Source organism: Elaeis guineensis, chromosome 4 (genome assembly GCF_000442705.2).
Source record: "Elaeis guineensis isolate ETL-2024a chromosome 4, EG11, whole genome shotgun sequence".
Taxonomy (NCBI): domain Eukaryota; kingdom Viridiplantae; phylum Streptophyta; class Magnoliopsida; order Arecales; family Arecaceae; genus Elaeis; species Elaeis guineensis.
In genome coordinates, this window is record NC_025996.2 from 15,388,212 (window position 1) to 15,409,924 (window position 21,713).

General features: G+C 37.3%; 1 protein-coding gene across 6 annotated transcripts; it reads right to left on the reverse strand.

Moving 5' to 3' along the window:
• Positions 1-422: 422 nt before the first annotated feature.
• On the reverse strand, positions 423-21,051 carry LOC105043722 (protein ARABIDILLO 1). 6 transcript variants are annotated; one of them, XR_012140671.1, is made up of 14 exons: positions 20,761-21,051; positions 19,155-20,570; positions 18,908-19,066; positions 18,747-18,827; positions 18,527-18,658; positions 15,513-15,640; positions 14,984-15,071; positions 12,924-13,018; positions 8,173-8,236; positions 6,300-6,475; positions 3,267-3,488; positions 2,439-2,523; positions 1,041-1,576; positions 423-851 (listed from the first exon to the last, which is right to left on the reverse strand). XR_012140671.1 is itself a non-coding variant. In XM_010921387.4 (12 exons), the coding sequence occupies exons 1-12, from the start codon at positions 20,556-20,558 to the stop codon at positions 1,400-1,402; spliced, it is 2,811 nt and encodes a 936-aa protein (XP_010919689.1). In that variant the 5' UTR covers positions 20,559-21,050; the 3' UTR covers positions 953-1,399. The 6 variants fall into 6 exon arrangements, 1 of the variants encoding a protein (XP_010919689.1); XR_831743.4 differs by having other exon boundaries at positions 1,248-1,576; positions 19,155-21,050; XR_831742.4 differs by having other exon boundaries at positions 1,224-1,576; positions 19,155-21,050.
• Positions 21,052-21,713: the final 662 nt, after the last annotated feature.

Sequence of the window (21,713 nt, forward strand, 5' to 3'; positions counted from 1 at the left end):
AAAGATATCACTTTATGGGCCAAATTTATTTAAAAACAAAAAAAATCATGTAAGCTGACTCTTAACCACTTATTAAAGGGCTATCCGGTCTGTAAAATCGTTGATTATTCCCGACACCAGCTGTTGACATATACTGGTATCACTTAAATCCTAGAACAGGACTTCAGTTATTTCCATTTGATTCACGATGATGGCATTTTACATGTATCATGAAATATTTAATCCAGAGGGAGAAAAACTAAGTTGGCCGCTTCCCCGTCGCGGACACGTAGTGTCCGTGAGAGGGTGTCGGTTTGGATGTTACGAAATGCGAGTATACTATCATCAGACAACAAAATCGGATAGGTCAAATATTGCTCCCATTCTCATATTTAACCGATCACATAAGCCTGTAACGCCAGCAAACAAAAGTGACGCTAATAGGACCAAACATGGAACATTCATATACAACCGTGAACGTTCCCTTATTTGCAGGGAGTGCAGAGTCCTGGCCTTAACAATGTAAAAGGCCACAACAAATCGTTAAGGATCGCGTCACTATTTGAATCTTATACATAACCAAACCTTGCCCTCACAGGATCATGTCACTATTTGAATCTTATACATAACACCAGAGATGGGTTTCGATCTCAAGTTAAATCTGTCACTTGCAGCCTCCCCCCACCAAACCAGGAAGACCAGTCATGAATTATAACCGGCATCAGAAGAAGTAATCAGAACTTTAGCAATGATATAAGCCGAGGGAAACCAATCTTCAAAGATAAGTCAGTCTTGAAAGCAAGCATACAGACCAGAGATTTCCATGCTCGCTTGTATAAAATGTCTGAAGGAACCTTGTGAAATAAATCAGTCTGCAAAGCCAGAAACAAAAGCTATCTCAGGGAAGAGTGAAATGTTGTCCAAAATAAGCCATAAATATAACAGTAGCATTTACAGTTATCATTTAGTCTCATTTAGTTTCAAACCTGAGTTTCATTTAGTTTGATGTAATAATAACAAACATACTATCATGAAAGTTAAATACATAGCACAAAACTTACAGATACTGGTATTCTTGAACAGCCAGCACCTTCTTTTACACTCCAAATAAATAGAAAAAAATGCACCACACACCCTAATCATCACACACAAGCCAAGCCAATTTAATAAATACCTAATTAACAAGAACAAGCAAGCCCCAACTCAATTCTATTTGTCAAGGATCTAGGTCTCAGGATATGAACCGGTTTAATGGAGGAAAGCCAAACCCCATTGAGGAACAGAAGCTTCAGTAACCAAGGAATCTGCATTTTCAGAGAGGAGAATTCAAATCCCGGCACCATTTCAACTCGTGCATGGCAGAATAAAGAGTTCGACCGCTGATGCTAAATGCTGAAGTAAACTTTCTTTATGTCAAACTTTATATTGAAGCTTCCAGCTGGTGGTGTTCAAGATTCCTGAGCACTATCCTTGCAAAAATTTTCGCTTCAATAGGAGCTGTTGCAGCTGCAGCAGCAGCACGTAGGACCCGTGCTGCTCCAGCTTTCTGCAAGAGGCCCGCATGATGCATTGCGTGCCTGCCTCCTGGGATGGTGAACTGCATTTACGAGTAAATAGTAAATAAGATGGTGATGTTCTTTCACCAAAAACAAAAAAAAATTAAAAAAAAATAAAAAAAAATAAAAAAGAGACGAGTTGGACCAAATGTGTATTTACTCGAATGGGTACGGACCAGCATGAGTCCCAAATAAAATCTTCATACAGAACACTAGATAAATGGAGAACTCTGGACAAACTTTCTTATAACAAATCAAGACTTCCGCAAAGTAAAAAAAAGGTAAAAATTCCTAGTAGCTTTCTCCTGGATATTATCACGGGATTTTATTTAAAGTTACAAATTTCAAACTTCCAATTCCGCTAAATTTTTTCAAAATAACATCAAATAATGGCAAATATTTACTTAGCAAGAGTCCAATATTGTTGCAGACTTGCAGTCACATTTTTTCAAGAGATAATTTAACAAGGAACATGTCACCATCAGTGGAAAATATTCCATAACAGCATTGATATCTAAAATAGCAGCAAGAACAAATTCTCGACGTAGTTAGTTGCACGCATAACTTGACTTCAGTTCTTTTCGATGTGAGATATATATCAAAATATAAAGATATAATTACACATGCTTATCATGGAAAAACAGTGTCACGAGGGGCAAGGAGGAAAATTTTAAACTTCTCAAGGTAGTTAGTTGCCTACATAACATGACCTCAGATCTTTTCAACAAGAGATATATATTAAAATATAAAGATATAATTACGCATGCTTATCATGGAAAAAAAATGTCACTGGGAGCAAGGAGGAAAATTTTAAACTGGAGGTTTGTTTAGCAGCAGAAAAAGGCAAAAAACACAAGCTGCTATATGACATAAATAGGCGATGAGAATATAAGGAAAATTTACCTGAAGAAGAGCAAAAGCTGCACAGGCTCGAAGAATGGATGATGGGTTCCGCAGCATGGCAACAAATCTCCCAATCTCGGCACCACTGAAAAGCAGGTTAAGCAAAAGTTTATGTTAGGTTAAGGAAAACTCTTCTCCTAAATTAATATCATTCATAAAGAGGATCACGGAAAAAGAATGCACCCTTTTTCTGATAAGAGTGGGAACAATAAGAAGAAATGCACATTATGGTGGCACATAAAATAGACTGCACGGATGCATACAATTTGGGGAAACAGCTCACAAATATTATCACTTGAAATCCTAAGTCCGCAACAAATTAAGTTAAAGCAACTTTGAAAATACACCAACCATAGACAAAATAGAAAACTTAAAAGGGAAAATCAATAAGCCTCATCACATCTATGTGGTATCACCTTTACAGATCAAGTACTACCAATCAAAATTTGAGAATATTTTATAAGCTGTTCTAGTCCTGAATCCCAATATGAAGTTGTGTCAATTTTTTTTGGACTAGCCTACCAAGGGCCAGAGATTGCCTGCTATCAGGCAAGGAAAACTACCTCCCTGATTACACATTTTTAGTTCATGCAACCAGGAGCATCAAGGTTCTCATACATAATTCTAGAAGAACATTTTGTGGAAGGTAAGTTTGTATGATGTGCTTACACTACAAAGGTTGGCATACTATTTCAGGAAAGGCAGTTTCCATGTACACAATCTGTAATACCAAATAGACCTACCAAATTCACATTATTTGAACTGAATATATTCATTCGTCCTCCATAAGAACTTTGTATTTAGTAACAAAAAGAAGCTGTAAGAAACCTGCATCTCAGATGTCCTGCTTCCTGTATGCGTGCTGCTTCAGCTACCTGTGCCAAGGCTGCAGGAGCTGAGGATGCTGCAGCCATGGAGAAGAGTTGTGGCTCCGAAAACGACAGCACCAAGTCTTTTATATGCTTCAATGCCATCCTTCGAGCAGCATCAAAGTTAACATTCTTCGAAGCACCTTCTGAAGAAGCCCCAACCAATGCAACCTCATCCATTCTGTGAATAAAAAGTAAAATTTCTCAGAATAGGACAGCAACATCAAATAGTTTTATCAGCATATCCCAAGGCAGAGTACTAATGTGATACTTGATTTCTACCAAAACAACCTTAAGAAAAGAACTATAGTTCACTTTCATTCTTCTTAACTTGGTCCCTAGCAGCTTGTGGCCATAAAATTTGCATTTCGGCACAAGTATATGTTGCACCAGACAAGATGCTTAAGGCCACAATTTCCCTATTCTATACAAACATGCAACACAACATACTTTACCAACTTCGCACTAAATGGTATGTCCCAAGGCTCTGGAGAATTGAGAAAGAATAAGTATTTATAACAAGTGTTTAAATGGAAACAAAAATCAAAAACTGTCAAAACCCAGCAATAGTCTCTGCCCAGTTTGCAAACTGCATCATCTTAATGCCCATAAATTTCGCTATTGAACCACCCTTTTGTGCATGAGGAGTATAACAAGATTGAGAACATCAAGATTAGATCTATTTAAGAAGTCGTAAGCATTCATCTTGTCATGGTATATTAGTGTCAACTCCAGCCGCACCGTAACACCTTTCACCTCAAGATTATTGAAGTTGCCCATAGTTTTGAAATTTCCTATCGAACCACCCTCTTTAGGCATGGGAGAGACAAGATTAAGAACATCAAGATTAGATATGTTTGAGGAGTCGCAAGCATTCATCTTGTCATATGGTATAATTAGTGTCATCTCTAACCCTGCAGCATAACTTTCATCTCATGATTATTGAAGCTATTTTTTTTTTTTTCCAGGAGGACAACAGGATGGAAGGTCTTCAACTGACCCTACAAGCATGCAACTCAACTGCAGGCAACAATGGAATACTTCATGTCTCAAAACTGCCTTCTACCTCCAGTTTAACATTCTACCCAGTAACTTCGCAGTCCACCATATTATAATCACACAATTTTGGTAATTTCAAAAGAGGTTCCTCCTTTGATTTTATGATGTTCATATAACTTAATTATTTAAACTCAATCATCAAAACAAAAATCACATCCAATTCCAGTCATTGCCACTTTGATCAACCACTCCGAAGCGAAGTCCCAGAATTTCTAGTTCTTAATATCTGGTGCTGCATTCCATGTTTCTTATTTTATAGGCAATGGTTGGGGATCAATTTGGAAAGAATATATTGCAGCACAAGAAAATATACAAAAGGCTAGAGGATATCACAGATGTCAGGACAAATTCGAGATATGACTGAGGGAAAGGAAATTTTGAGCGAACAGTCAGAAAGTTACACATCCCCCTAGAAAGTGATAGCAACCCACTAAGCTACAAAGGCAATGCATTATTGAATATTAGCAACTACTATTAACATTGCATAGCAAACTCGTTGGTGATAAGTTACAAGGGATCACATCCTTTAAATGTGAGATCCCTCCAACCAAGAAGAAAACATGAGGGGGAATTTACTGCGCAATCAACTGCCTATGAAACAATGTTATCCACAATAAAACACAAAATAAAGATTCTATGCTTTAAAGTTTAAACAGATGGTTCACTTCATTCCAAAGAAGACTGTCACTAAGTCCTACAGAAACAATAGGGGGGAGAAAGTTTTGTACCAACCGTCCTCCCAGCTCAGAGCCATGATTTATTTTTAGGTAGATATAGTGGATATATAGTCTGAAGCACTCGGCGCCAATACGTAACCTACACAAGCATTCTAGAAGTGGTGACCAAAATAGAGTATGCAAAGAGAGAGAGGGGTCACCACTGGTGAGTTTTGAAATCTATCCAACTTTAAACATCAATACAATCTAAGGAGCACAAGAATTTGGTAGACCAAAACCAAGACCACTGTAGTTAGCCAAATTAGCCAGAACATTCGAAAAAGTCGTTAGTTATGTCCATTTATTCACTGAAGATTATCGACAAGAAGTTTCTCTTTTGCCTAAAATTGAGAGTGCAGTTAGCAAGGAGATAGACAGAAGAAACAGGTTGACTCTAAGTATTCGATTCATGTTGGTTGCAGGCAAATGGTGTGATGTCCCTGAAACCAGCTAGAAAGTGCAGATCATCATCATGTCCCATGTTATCTTTCTTGTACAGCAATATGAAAACATTGAGTCGACAGCTACAAAGAACATAGCTTACCCCAATCACTGTCATCTGGTGGCATGACAATTACCTGAATTAGAACCTGAATGAAACAGATGTCTTTATATATGAAACAAATGTCACAGAAAGCAACATCGCACTATCCTCCCAATCACGTGACAAATGATCATCCTAGTCAAGAAGAAACAGACTAAAGGGACATCAGGACAGATGCTATAATCTTGCATTGCTCATTTCATGCACATAAAATGTGAGTTATCCTTGGTACTTCTATCATTATCATATCAGAATTTAGTATGTATTCACTCCAAAGGAAGAATTAATGACCTGGGCACATGCAAATTTCGCTTAAATACATATATACATACCCAAACAAGGTTCTACATACTAGCCATTTCTTGCCAGCTGTAATCCATAAAGCCAATACAATGTAGAAAATCTCATAATCAACAACAACGTATATGGTTACAATAGATCACCACATTGATGCAACAAAGTGGGGCCTTTCAAGTACTAAACCATGCCTAACAAAATCAATTATCAAGAAATCACTAATGTGAATATGTCAAATTAAAATCAATGCTAGCAATTTTCTATCGGAAAATACAGGCCTATATGATGAAGTCTAAATGAATTTGACACTCAAAACTACACCCCACTAGAAGCACATAAATTTGACATGCTTAGGATAAAAAGTATAACTTTGTACCTCCCATCAAACATGTAAGCAAGTGCCAATGCAGCCATAAAACGAGCCATTTTTGATCCTGATGATGTGCACAGGTGTACAAGGGCTGGAACCCCCCCTTCTTCAACTATGCGAAGAGCATTACCAGAATTAAAAGCAAGATTCCAAAGTGCACCAGCAGCAGTCTCATGAACATCCTATAAAATAACAAAGTACAGAACTCATGGATATGCTCAATATTGTTGAAACACTATACTGCTACATTTGCACAATGTGCATGCCAGCCTTAATTAATTTGATATAGTTAAAAGTAGTTCCAAATATAAGCAAGATATGAATAACTTCATAGGTGCTCATATTCATTTACACTAAGTAATAAGATGGGTCAAAAGTTGTCCAGCAAAAGTTAAGAACATCACAAGAGCATGTAGCAAAATCAATTGCATAATGGTCCCTCTTTGATTTATAGCTTGAAATTCAAAACTCTATCTTCACATGGCACCATCTGTAACTTTAAGAAAATTAGCTTATACGTCAATACGAAGGAATAAACACGTGCAAGCTTACAATTGCAGTACGACACAAAGACAGGACATGAAGAAAACTGGAGTGTTCTACCAGATCGGTTAGGGCATCATTTCCTCGCATAAGAAAACATAACTGGCATAAATTCCCACTGGACCCATTACACTACTCTAATGTGGAACAATCCATTACAGCTGCTCACCAAACACATCACTTTTCCAGAGTAATATGCTTGCAGACCAGAGCATAGTTATATTTCAAAAGTTATACTAGAAATTAGCTAATGTTGTTGTTAGTTATCACATAAGTAGAAATGTACAGCTATATGAACTATGAAGTCATTAGACTGCTAGATCTGTCCCTTCATATCTTGATAACTAGCACACATCCCAAAACCAGGTGTGATTTCTATAGTTTATAGTTGTCAATACAAGAAAACTATGTTGAACAACGAGTAGTGTTCCTCTAGATCCACAAATATAAGAGAGAACTAATAGCACACAAACATAAGAAACCCACCGAGCTATGCAGAATGTGACTTTATTAAGATGTAAAACAACCTCTGAACTTCACTAGATTAATGACCCTACAACTTGTATGCATGGGCATTTACAGTAGAAAATTAGAATGGACAAAGAACACAGAAAGTATACTCAAATTCTAAGCAACAAGAAGCAAGTGGCAGTGATAGATGAGGACCAACATATTATTTACTGTATGCAATAAATCAGCAACAAATAATTAATGAATATTTATACACTCATTTCATATAGAGACTGTAGCTTAAATGACAAATGAAATTTCTGTCTATACTGACCACCATAGTGTCATACCAATCACATAGATTGCATTTCTTCTCAAAATAAACAAGTGTTATTGTTTCGGCATCACGCAATGTGTGGCATTTCCAGGTGTGGCAACAGACTAGGAATTTCGGTAAGCAAATTTCAGATATCTTAAACCATAACCAGCATGCATCGTCCCAGCTATTTGGGATCATTTTTATTACAAAGATGCAAGCATTCTGGATGCTCTAAACCTTAAAGAATATCCCTAATCATCAAGCTTCTTCCCAACTATTTAAAGGGGCTTTATGTGTCAGCTAGCCATTCCAGTTTAGATATTTGAGATATCAAACTAAATAATTATGCATATATTTTGAAGCTAGGAAGTAAAAAAAGAATAAAGATCCAACATAAAAGGAATCTAGATATCAAATATGTTAGCTTTTAGAATCCTACCTCGGAACCCATGCCTAATAAGACAAGTTGGAGCTTTATTTATTCAGAACAATTCAAATCTAATTTTTTTTTTAAAAAAAAACTACAATGAATTCATTGGCCTAACAGCAAAACAAATCAAAACTTACTTCAGCATCCGACCGTGCCAATGCAATTAGAGGTGCAACACCACCTTGTCGTCCAATGGCAATGCTAAAAACCAAAAAGTCATGCATCAATGGTAAACCATAGAAAAGAAAAAAAACAATGAAACAATTAATATAAGAGAAAAGAAAATTTAAAAATGGACAATTAAAATTTAAAAATTGGCAATGCTAAAAACCAAAAAGTCAAGAATCAGCGGCAAACCATATAAAAGAAAATGATGAAATAATTAACATAATAGATAGAAGAATTAAAAATTGGAATGAACATTTTAGCTCAAGTAATAGCCTATACAATTTCCTTTATGATATATAAACTGCTTCCATGATCATCAGTCAATTTAGCACAGAATTATCAAAAGCAGCAACTAAAAAAATAATGTTTTCATTGGATAAGTTACCATACAAAGTACTGAGGCATGATCATACCATTCATTATCTACAGAGCAAATAATTTTGCAAGTTACTGGTTGTAAGCCAGCATCCTAAGCACAGAAATCATCTCTCCAAGTTATTATTTGGCTTGTAGGTTTTTCAATTTTGTTTCACGAACTTCTTAGTTGGTGATGATAAAAGGTATCTTTCTGCTTGCTTTATTGAAATCCTCTTTTGGAATAAAACCCAAGATTGAGGCTAAAATCAGCTTGTTTCATGGAAATGTTTTAATAGCAGTCATAAAATTAAGCGGCCAAAGATAACCCTCAAGATCATTAAGCAACCAGATCTGATAAAACAAGAACAAAATCAGGTTGGCTTCAGATTGCATTAGCGTGGCACAAAGGGCGGATGGGTGGGGATCTAACCACAGCCCCACAGTCACCATTCCTCTTGGGTGGCATTCACCACTGGTGGCAAGATAAAACCCATCCCTCTGAAGATCGATAAGAGTTGTTGTACCTAGTTTTACATTAATTTTGACTAGAAACTTTCTATAATGATAGGTGCCACATTTTAATTTGAAATTCTATTAAACATGCATTTCTATCCTTACTACTCATGTCGATTACTTTTCAACCCTTATAATCCCCCTTTATACTCCAAGACTTTACTTCACCGCAAATTCAGATTCCAACCAGAACTTGCCTCATTAATTAAAACAATATCATCCACAAAAAGAATATAAAGAAGATCAGGTCTCCTCCAAATTATTAATATTTAAGTTGTTCATGACAATGGTACATGAAGGCTTACAATCAAACAATAGTTGCTTCTAATACTTGCACTACTCCACTCACATTGCAACTATTCTTAATATACCTTCTTTAAATCTTTCTGAACCACCAAATTTACCTTGCCTAATACTCGCTTCAATGCTTCACCTAAATCAATTAAAATTTTCAAAGAAACAATGCATAATTAAAACCTTTGAACTAATATTTCCATTAGTGCCTAAGCATGAAAATAGCATAGAACATAAAAGCCATATATGTTTTCTCAAAGACTGAATTATTGTTAACTATCATAACTTCAAAGTATGTGGCATACAAAAGTAACTCTATGATAATTGTATATCGTTCCTGTAATTTATTTTTTCATACCACCACCACAGTGTTTCTTGCCTTTCTTCTCTGATCATTTTGAATTTTCCTTATTTTCAAGATCTCTTTCAGTATCCTCAGCCAATTATATAATATTATCCACTTGTACAATCTAGCACTTTTGTATTGTCTGCACTTTACAGAGTTGTCCCTGTTCAAGTTCCAAATTAAATGATTTTGCACATTCATGTGTCGAAAATTTAGATCACATCAAATCTACCATTGAAATATAGATCTTTTTAATGACTTCTCTGGACATCCCATCCATCATAGCAACATTCAACAAGACTCAATCAATTTCACTCTCCACCACAACTTAAATGATTTTTTTGATTATTCCTTCACCTTCTCCAGATATTACTAATATGGATGGCTAGAAATCATATAGTTAGCCTTACATCTTTTCCATCATGCCTATCTGTTAAAATTCTTGCATTTTGTAACAAATAACTATCGCAAAACAAACTTAGCTTGTGATATGCTACCAAGGTGTGAACTCAAGCAAAAAAAATGCAAAACTACATTGTTTGGAGCTATATAATAAGATTCATAACTTCTCTTTCATTAGACTTCTACCAGCACTTCTGATTCATGTAATTTGTTCATCAGAAATCTATCATTTCAATCAAAATTTATAGCTGTTTTTTTGTCCCTCAAAAGTTCATGAGAGCTCCAACATAGTAAAATGTTGAGAATTCCATACAAAAAAGAAATTGTAAAACAAGCAGCAATGGCTGAGAATTTTTCTATCTGATAATGCAGAATTAGTGTGGACAGTCCAGTGTTGAGAATTCCAGGCAAAAATGAAATTGCAAAACAAACAGCAAAGGATGAGAATTTTTCTATGTGATAATGCACAATTGATGTTGCAGCTTAAATCCAATGATTGATTCTTTTTGGTCGAATTACTTCTGTACACCATGAAGCGTAGAAGCTTGTGTGTCCAAAATGAAGATGCAATGAAAGGTTTTCCAAAATTCTAGGACAACTATAAGATATTATAGTGCTAAATCAATACTTCTGGTCAAAACCTTAAAAGACTGCCATACAAGTCAAATATATCAACTTGTGTTTAACATATCATCAAGGGCAAGTGGCCCAAACATTATTTAAAAAGTTCTTGGTTTATCTTAGACCAAGCTTTTAATGTCACCAAGATTCAGTAGAAGCATGTTCTAACATTGAAAACTCTGGTATGCATATCCTAAATATTCACTATAATCATTTGATCCTTTTGTTTTTAAAGGAAATGATAATAAGATCTAGAAGATGTTGCCTTCTCTTTTGATTCCATCCAGCCTTGAGGAACAAATGGAGTAAATGCTCCCATTAGGGATAAAAATTAGGTACACATTTATAAAGTTATACACAGAATACACCACATAATAAGACACTATGATGAAGGGTGCTTATGCTTACTAAAATATTGTATTAGCATACAAAACAATCATTATCTGGGAAAATGATTGCAGAGGAAAGTAACTTTTACTATGTTTGGTCGGTGGAAAAATTACTCAAAAAAATGACACTAGAAAAAGATTACTATATTTGGTTGGAGGTAAATCTATATAGAAATATAGCCAAATTTACAAATATACCCTTGAACATAAAATAATTTTTTAATACTAAGATAGCATTGTCATGTCCATTTAGTTTTCATATAATGACTATAATCACATAGTCCTTCACATAATGCCATCTTCATCTTAATTTTTTTGCAAAAGCTCTTTATTGAATGCATTTGGAAAGACATTAGAACAAATTTAATGATTACATATGTAGCTTTATTGGAGGTATTTTTGTCAAGCATGAATTACCACCACTCGAAAATTTACTAAATACCAACCCTCCCATAGTATTTGTTTTACCTTCTCTCTCTGAAAAATAAATATGAGGCCCACCAATTTTTTTACCATCTCTCTCTTCTACTTTTCATACCAAACATAGTAATCTAACATGGAATTCATTTTCCCATGCTAGATTACCCCCAACCAAATGGACCCTAAGAATCCATTTTTTCTCAACTGAGCTTTTTTTCCAAAAATTTTTCCTCGAAGGGGAGTGATACATTGCCAAACATGAGATCATTATCAGGCATCCCTTAGAACACCGGTACAAGTTAAAACAATTATATAATCTATACATAACCTTTGCTCGAATTACTTCTTACATTGTATCATATGAAAAACTGCTAGATGAAGATGGAATATTATAAAAACCAAATGGATGATCGACTTATCAGATAATAAGGAATCAAAACTTATTAATGAGAAGCAGCACTAGTATAGGCAAGATAAAAGATGGAATATCATAAAAAACAACAATGTGGTAGAAAGACATGGTGCTTCACAACAGCTCTGATCAAGTAGTAAATAAATGAGTATTTTTCCCCTTTCCATTATTTTGTTGTTAGGCAAGAAGGAGAAGACTTAGCAAATGCAGTGTACCCAAATTTCAGTAAAGCAATAAATTTGGGAAAAATCTTGCTGAAGTGCCCAGAAGACCACAAACTGAAATTTTTGCATCTTGACTTCATTATTCCCAAGAAAATTATATGACCTTCAACTGTGAAGATCACCTTCCACATCATCAAGCATCATATCCTTGTGCCTCTCTCCTTCAATGTGGATGTTTTGAATCAGCCAGAGGTGGTGTAATCAGGATGACAAAACACTGTTAACCTATGTTAAAGGTTGACTAAACTTCACCTGTTTCACTTGTCAATGATGTCCTTATGATGTGATAAACCTCAGTAGAACTAATACTTTCACCCCATTCGTGCATCTTTCATCATCATCCATGCATAAAATTATTGCTAAGAAACCTTTTTTTCCACTGAATATTCTTTGAAGCAAACTATAAGACCAATCAAGAAATTTGGAGAAACATCTTCTAGCTAATGAATATATGTTCTAAAAAAGGAGGTGATTTTACGTAGTTGCATTGAAGTGAAGTTCAGGTTATTTTCTCAGTCACTTCAAAAACTCTCCCCATTCATGTTATTTACTTTCACACCTCATCTGCTATGGAGCTATTTTACTTAAAGAACAGGTTTACCAATGACAATGTTCCACAATCCATTATCAGTGCACAGAATAAGATCAATAGGAAAGAGTTCCATGATTGATTTCGATATTCTTACAATATTCGCAAGAGAGCTGAAGCAGCTATTGTGGTAAGCATGATAATGATGATTACCTATTAGCTTCTGATACCGACAATCCCCACAAAGCACCTGCAGCCCTCTCTTGAAGTCCTTGAGAAGCATTTGAGCATCCTTGTGCAAGAGCCACCTGAATGATCAAACAAAATGATGATATTTCACTAATACAATAAAAATGTCTAAATGATACACAAAAACCAACCTTGTGAGTGGAAAGGACCCAAGGTTGACAAGCTTTGCCACCTTGAACTACTTAATTTTACCTCAGCAAGCCAGTCAGTCTTGCTGATGTATGAAAACAAATAACATGCCATATTGCACTGAAATTGAAAGCTCAAGTTTCTCTAGTCATAACATCCAGACAAGCAAAAAAGAGAAAAGCAAGAAGAGAGAGCCCTGTCATTGTTTAAGGTCAGGGAAGCGCTTTTCTAAGTGCAAAGCAAATGTTAGTAAAATGATGAGATCAGAGAGAAAAACAAGTGAATCATTCTGTATCAGTTGTTGATGACAATTCTAACACAGTATTCTATGTCCAATTCTGAATAATATGGACTCTAGCAAAAGCAGGCGTAAATGCTGACATAGAATTTAGGGTCCAAACAGCTTAAACTACTATAAATATTCATAAAGGACTCTGTTAAATGAAAAAGAGTGAGAGTTGAAAGAAGTTAAATTTAAAATTTAAATTTAGCAATTGCTTTCAGAAAAAAAATTGAAATTTAGCAATTAAATACCTTTAGATTGAAATTCTTGCAACTGAAGCAAAAGAAAAATACATTAATAATCGAAGAGGACACTAAATATGTTAGTGTAACAAGACAATGCAAACTAGCATGAAGATTTCAGAGGAGATCACTGCCAACCATTCTCGACAACAGCTTGAGTGTCGTCTAACCATATTAGTCAAGGCAAGATTGTTCAAAAATGCTCTGGGGCTTATATGATGTCAGGCCTCGTGAATCCACACAAAGGGCTAATGTGAGTCACAGACCACATTCCTTGCATCATGTCACCTGAGAGATATGCATCAACTAGATTTAAACTCTTTCCGATACCATTCGGAAAGAAGAGATGGTAACTATTTCTTTTTAGCATGACACTACCATGAAGCTCAAGCAAAAAATTAGCTATGGTAGACTGTCAGATCGTGGTATTTAAGCTCTACACAAAGTCACTACAATATTAAGTGGCAGCATTGTACCCTTTACACTCTGTGCAAACACAAAAGATACCTACAAGATTTCATATAGAAATACTGCATGTGCCTTGGTGTTTTAAGATCTTATGCAGCCTAATCAGTTTGACCACACTGCTCAAGCAAGTGCCCACATAGTTAAGGGTCTCACAGCCTTCACAACCCAGCTGTCTTAAGGCCAGGGTAGGTCAAGCAGGAACTAATGGCTTTGCTTCATTTTTTGGTCTGCTCAAAGTGTTTAGGGTTTAGGGTCAAGGTGTCATTCAAAGGAATCAATCAATCATTCATCCACCCATCCACACACACACACACACACACACACACACATATAGAAAAAGAGAGACACCTAGGAAAATGAATGTAAGAACTAGTGCCAAGGTTTGCAGTACCAGTACCTTATCAGTCAACATGGTACCAACACAGTACACCTCTTGGTGCAGGCACGACAAATAAGAGGTGATGCATCATGTATGGTTAAAGTCAGCATCAAGGGGCACTTTGAGACCAATACCTTATCAGTACAATACAGTGTGGCCAGTATGGACCATCATGCACAGGTAAATAATTAATGGTATCACACTCAGTGATCTATGAGCAACAGATAACAACCAACATATTTTTTTTCCCTGTTTCCCTTATTCTTCTGCAAGATTTTCCACCGTTCATTCTAAAAGTAGATTTTTTTCCTTCTTTTGTTTTGGAAAAAGATGGATAACTTTTATAAACAAATACTACAAGGAAGACAAGTTACCATAATAATCACAGTGCTCAGAATAAAATCACGTACATATAATCTACATAATCTTTCATAAAAGCAAGACCATGTAGGATGCAAACAATCAATATTGAATAATTAAAAAATGTCAAAACAAATAAATAGATGAAATAAAAAGGGCATACCAAGGCTTCAACCCCACCAACTGCAGCAATTGCTTCTCGATTTCTATCATCAAATGATAAATTCCACAAAGCACCAGCAGCTTCTTGTCTGTTTAATTTTATAAATGGAAGTAGAGATTGACTTAATTTCTTAACAGGCATAAATAATATGCAAGAAAAAAAATGAAATGGCATTTAAGCATGAATCAAAGTAAACTGAGCGAAACAAAAGCACATGTCAATGATGTCATTCAAGATTCAACAAGACTAATAAAATAGCAAACAAGTTATCTTCAAGAGAAGATTCAATAGATCTCTATCTAATGGAGATAAAAATTGCCACAACTAGTTAGTCTTTGAAAGTAGAGGAACATATAAAGAAGTCGCCCTTTCAGCCTAAATGTCCTCTTGGTGGCAACTCAAGCCAATCTTCCACATTAAACAAGATTTGGATCCAAGCAAAATACATTAGTTTGTTAGAGCTGACAAATCCTTTATTAGAGAAGATGAGAATATATCACAAAAAACTAATTTCTATAAGAACAATTACCTTACACCTTCATTTTGTGAACAAGTTAGCTGCACCAATGCCTCAAGCGCACCCGCCTCTTGACCAACAGCAGCATTATTATTATTGCTATCTCCATGAGCAGCCAGATTAGCTAAAGCCCGAGCAGCCTGGAGATGTGGACAGGAAAATAAGGAAAAAGACAAATACGAAGCAGCATTCTCTTTGAAACAGCATACTACCTCTGCAAGAATCAAATAACACTAAAACAGATAAAGTTCAAACTACGTGGAAGGGAAGGAGATTCTTGTAGACACAATCAGTTTACAAGAATTTTTGGTAATACATACAAAGCGCATCTAAACCTGTAATCTCATAGCTCCAATGCTTATCCTATATGAATGAGTATTGTGGCATTTCTGTTGCGACTAATTACATGTATGGAAATGGCAATGCTAGATCAAAGTTCATTTTGACCATGAAATTGCCAAAGTGCGGCAAAAACTACAACTCTGGTGCTGGTTGTATGCTAAGCATGTAAGTACAAAGAATCTTGGATGAGAATTTCTAATAGAATGTAAGTTCAGATAAACATTTCTGTTAGAATGTAATTTGAAAGGAACATGCATTAGTACATTTTCCTCTCTCCATATAGCTGTGCTTGAACATGAACCATGTGAATCACTCCAATAGTGAATGAATAAATGCTTTCATCACAGCTGATTTTTCAGCCAAGATCTTAGTTTGTATCATTCCCAAGCAGTTACCGATATGATTCAACTCATATCTAGCCCCTTATTATGATAAGAATTTTGCTACAGTTAGGGGTGAGCAAAAACTGAACCTGAACCAATCAAATCAGTGAAACCGAACCAACCCGCAGTTTGGTTTGGTTTAAAATTTTATTCGGTTTGGTTTAGTTGATTTTTGATATATAAAAAACAAGTTTGGATTGGTTCAGATTTGTCAATAAATAAAACCGTTTTCAAACCGAACCGGACCAGCTTTAATAAAACGACATCATTTTGATTAGGGTGTTATTTATGTTGGAGTATTAATGTATTAGAAAACAATTCTGAATTTATGGTGTTGTTTATCAATTTGGTTTTGTGTTGATTAGCCTTAAACCCTAAGTGACTTACTTACTAGATTGTTTATTTTTTTTGGAATGTATTGGAAATCTTTATCTTAATCCTTAATGATGGTGTTTGTTTAAGAATTTCATTTTGTTGAGTGATAATATCTTATGTCAATTTAAATCATTTTACTTGATAAATTTTCTTGATGATACTCTTATGTGAAAAGGAAACAAGTCTTCATGATTCACAAAATAATAATAATAATAATATAAACTGGTAAACCAAACCAAACCAGACCGTTTAAATCATGTTATTGGTCCGGTTTGATTTTTAGAAATGCCAAACCGTTTAGGACTAGTTCGGCTTAGGTTTGAACATGAAACCGGACCATGCTCACCCCTAGCTACAGTGATTTTTCAGAATTGTAAATTATTTTTCGAATTAAATATTCAAATGAATATATTAAGATAAAAGCTAATCACGGATTTACTAAACTCTCAGGAAACTCGGTTCTTTCCCAGTTTTCCCAAAGTTCCATTTCAACCAAGATATATGAAGATCTTAGTCCACCTTAGAGTATCAGCCTCCCACTAAGATAGCTGATATAAGTCCATTGTTCAAAGATTGCATGTCAACAGGTCAGATTCTAACCCTACTTGGTGATTTTCCATTCTTTGAAGCATAATTCTTTTAACTTTAACATATCACCACCAAATTCCCTTGTTGTCAGGTTGCTTGTATTAAGGAAAAAAATTAAGTTGCTAGTTTTTGACTAAACATGCCATGTCATTTGAAAACGTGTCATCACAATGGACATGACATTCAATTTTCCCTCCTTTAATAGTTGTAGGAACTTCTCATTGTCAAAAATGTAAAGATTTTGACCTTCGCATTTGTTATAAGATCTGATGTATGGTTACAAGCTCAACACACAGCGTATTTTTCAAGTAAACATGCTCCAACATCCTCGAGCAGCAAAGCCATTTACCTAATGGAAGCTTAGAACTTCTGTACAACAGTCAAACTGACAGGCAATATTAGGTTAAATGCCAAGGCCATGCAATTTATCAGAAGAATAACAACATTCTCCATGTAAGATATATAATGCTAGAAACATCAAATTGATTTCTGTTCAAGCTGCAGCCAATACCAGTTAGTCATTGCTCAATTTATGGCTAAATATCAAATATAGAACAGCACACTAAACTGTGGGATGATGAGAATATCACTAATGACATATAAAGAAGAAGAAGCGGATCGAACATATTTAAATATATGAAACAGTTATATATAAAGCTTTTGACCCTTGCATCGTCAAAAATGAAAGGAGAACTTCTCATTGTCAAAAACATAAAGATTTTAAACTTTACATTGGTGTTAAGATCTTCTGTTCCTATTGTTAGCAGCTCAATGTCGACAATATTTTCCAAGACAACTCCAACATCCAAGGGACATTTGCCTAATGGCTGCTCAAAACCGCCTCACAATAGTTAATTGACAACCAATGTTATGTAAATTTAAAGCAATTTATAAGAGAAAAACAACTTTATTTTAAAAAAGAAAAAAGAAAGAAAAACTACATTCCAAATATTGATTTCTAGAAACACCAAATTAATTTGGGTTGGTGCTGTTGCCAATACCAGTTAGTTTATTGCTCAACTTAAAGGCAAGAGGAAAAATATAAAACAGTGCACTAAATTGTGGGCCGAGGACAATGATCACTGCTAACATATAAGGAGAACAAAACACATCAAAATCAATTGATGTAAGACAATGATTTAGATTTTTTTAGGTCTTCTAAAGTTTGCATGTCTCTGTTATGTGGACACGAGCTTTAAAGATGCAGTATGAGATTGTTTAGTTAAAAAAATTATCTACATACAGATGATAGTAATAATCATAATGATGATGATAATAATAATAATTAATGAATAATAATAGTATAAGAGCATGAAATAAGGATAAAACCAGTGATACCTGTTCTTGTACTCCCTCAACCTTGCACAACCGAGCAAGCTTTACTAATGCATGGACACCCCCAGCCACAGCAACCTCCATGCTGCACTTGTCATCAGCAGCCAAATTTGCAAGGGCACCAGCAGCACGTTCCTGTTTCAGAATAAATACAAGAAGGCAGGACCTGAGAACATTATCTCTACCCTAGATAAACCAAGTATCACATAAGCATGTGTCATACAAGAACTCCATCTATCCCAGAGGGCCATTTGAAAATAAGATCCACCAAAGCTTTTACCCCACCAGCCTCAGCAATGGCCGCCTGAAACGAAATCCAATAAATTACTAACACAAACATCATGGATGAAACGTCACCAAAGTTGCAACAGACAAAATGCAAACCTTGTGCTCTTCTCCCACAGAAAGATTCCAAAGCCCTCCGGCAGCCTCTTCAGCAACTAACCTGTTCAAGGATCTTGCCAGATCTGCAAGAATGCTGATACCCCCTTCATCAGCAACTGCTTTCGCAACTTTGGCATTCACTGACAAGTTCGCAATGGCCTGCACATTGAAGAGGACATTTATATCCATCCGATAAATCAAGCTGCAGTATCTGCTAGTGATAAGATGGATCAACAGAAAATCTAACCTTTGCAGCTTCAGACTGTAAACCTTCCCGACAAGATGTTGCAAGCTCCAAAAGCAAAGGAATCCCACCATTCCGCATCACCACCTCTGCCCTCGCCGGGTCCACCGTTGCATTCTCATCATCAATCACCACAAATGTAGCAAGCCCAGTTGCTGCTCTCTCTTGCACATCCTCCTGCGAGCTCTTCACCAAGCTCAGCAACAATGCAGCACCTTGCCTTAACCAAAACTCATCAATGCCATGTGGGTTTGTCTCCGCAATACGAAGCAGTGATTGCGACAGGATCCACTCAATCCAGCTCATGATATCATTCAGGTTCTTATCCTTATTTTGCCAACTCCTCCATTCCCCAAAGATTCCCCGCTCCTTTACCACAAAACCCTTGAACAAAGAAGCAATCCCTTTGAATATATCATTGAAAAGGGCAAGCAGCAGCTTGCCCCTGGTATTGCTAAATGCCATCGGACTGTGACTCCCTTCCTCCTCGAGTGCCGCACAGTTGAGAGCGCACAACACCTTCAAGCTTTTGGACAGGGAGAGAAGCCTTGAGACGGCACTTGGGGACACGTCGGTCCTTGAAATATCCAAACCAATCAAGTTCGGAAGCTTGCTCCAGGAAAGGGAGGCAGTAACCCACTTCAAGTTCCGTGAACCTGCCACGGATAAGAATCTCAGGGACACGACCTTCCCAAGAGCAGTCTCGTCGATGCTCCCACAATCCAAGAAGGCAATCTCCTCCAACTGCGGGCAGTGCCTTGCAAGGGCCCCAACCGCCTCTCCGTCAACCTCTCGGATGCCGGAGAGGCGCAGCCTCCTCAACTTCGTGCAGCACATGGCAACATGACGGATAGCATCGCTGGTGATTCTCTCGCACGGGTCAGGAGCGATCTGGAGGCTCTCAAGGGCCTCGTGGCGGGCAGCAATCACCGACAGCGTGGCGTCGGTGATGTCACAGCAGTTCTCCCCGGCAATCTCTTGCAGTCCGCGGGCCTGAAGGTTCATGACAGCAGCAGCAGCATCTGCGCCCCGGAAGTGGAGGTGGCGGAGGTGGGCGCACCGGCCGGCAAGTGCGGCAGCAGTGTCGGGGTCGCAGCGGTGGGAGCGGAGGTCAAGACTGGTCCAGAGGCAGGGGGTGGAGCCAAGAAGGCGCCAGGATCGGCAGGTGGAAGCGAGGCTGGCGCGGTCCCGGTAGTTGAGGCAGGAGAAGAGCTGGACCACGGTGTCGTCGGGGAGGGAGGTCCAGTCCACAGCGGTCTCCAGGACCCGGTGTTCGTCCCCGCCGCCGCCGCCGCCACCGGGGTGGGGGATCTCGCAGTCCTCAGCGGTCTCGGGGAAGGCCGGGGAGATGATGACCTTGGCCTTGTCCTTCGACTGCGCGCCTCGCCTCCTCACCCTCCGGCTCATGGAGGCAAAACCCTAATTCGGGGAAACAAGAAGCGGAGAGAAGCTTTGGGAACTCGAAGGCTTTATAATTCGAGAATTCGACGGATTTTCTAAGAAATCTTTTGAGGGTTTCCGTTCGTTTGTGCGGGCGAACTCTCTACACTTTCTTGGGAGATCGATGGAGAACTAAAAATATAGGAAGAAGCGCTGGGTTGAGGGGTACCTGGAGATGGTGTCCTTGAAGGTGAGGGATTAGGACGGGCGCTTGGTTTCAATCGTATAGAGGAGGGGGCAATGGTGGACTTCTACAAGGGGAGGAGAGTGAGGAAGGGAGGAGGGGAGGTTATATAGAAGATGAGAGGGATTGGGGTGGGGTGAGGAGGGGATGGAGGTGGAACCCTCACAGCATTGATCCGCCTCCCTGTTCTCTCTGGGGTTCTTTCGTTCTCCGGAAGACGGGAGAGAGAACGAGAGCTATATATATATTTATATGAGATGTAGGAGAGGGGTATTATTATGTGTTGGGCTGGTCTTCTTATGTGACCGGGCAAGATGTTGAATGCAATGAATGTGATGAAGATGATCAATTGTGCGTTCGCTTTAATGTGTTGTTGTTATAATGGTGCTATTGGGGCTCGGAGGTTCTTCAAGGTGAGGGCGGTAACTGGATCTCGTATAAGTGGACCCAAAAATGTGGGATTTGAGACAAAATTATATGGAATTTGGTACATGACAAATGGACATGGGACCAATAAATTCAAATTTAGTTGTAGTCCAAAAAATCATTGGCTTGGTGCATGCATGTTGCATGTCTGCATTTGTATCTTGTGATGGTATGAGATATCTAAATGATTTGAATTTCTATTAGAAACCCCTAAAATAGTTATGAGGTAGAATCGAAATTAACTTAGTACCTCTGTAGAGGTTGGATTCAAATCAATTTTATTATTGAGTTGCTGGATGGTATGAACTTCACATATGGCATACAACTTTGCAATGGAAAACTACACCCCAGGCCATGAGACCTAACTAGTTCTAACATGTATTACCGGTGTATTTATTGGCATTTATGGGATCTCTTTCCATTGTTGTTGTTTATAATTAATTGTGGACATCGCATATTCTTTTTGTACATCCATTTTACTTACTTTCTATCACTCACCTTAACTTATGGGT

Coding starts and splice junctions, on each gene's coding strand:
- LOC105043722 (XM_010921387.4), bottom strand. CDS start 20,558: ATGAGCCGGAGGGTGAGGAGGCGAGGCGCGCAGTCGAAGGACAAGGCC. Junction 19,067..19,154: donor TACAGTCTGAAGCTGCAAAG/GTTAGATTTTCT, acceptor TTCAATGTGCAG/GCCATTGCGAACTTGTCAGT. Junction 2,524..3,266: donor GCAGGACATCTGAGATGCAG/GTTTCTTACAGC, acceptor CCTGCTTTTCAG/TGGTGCCGAGATTGGGAGAT.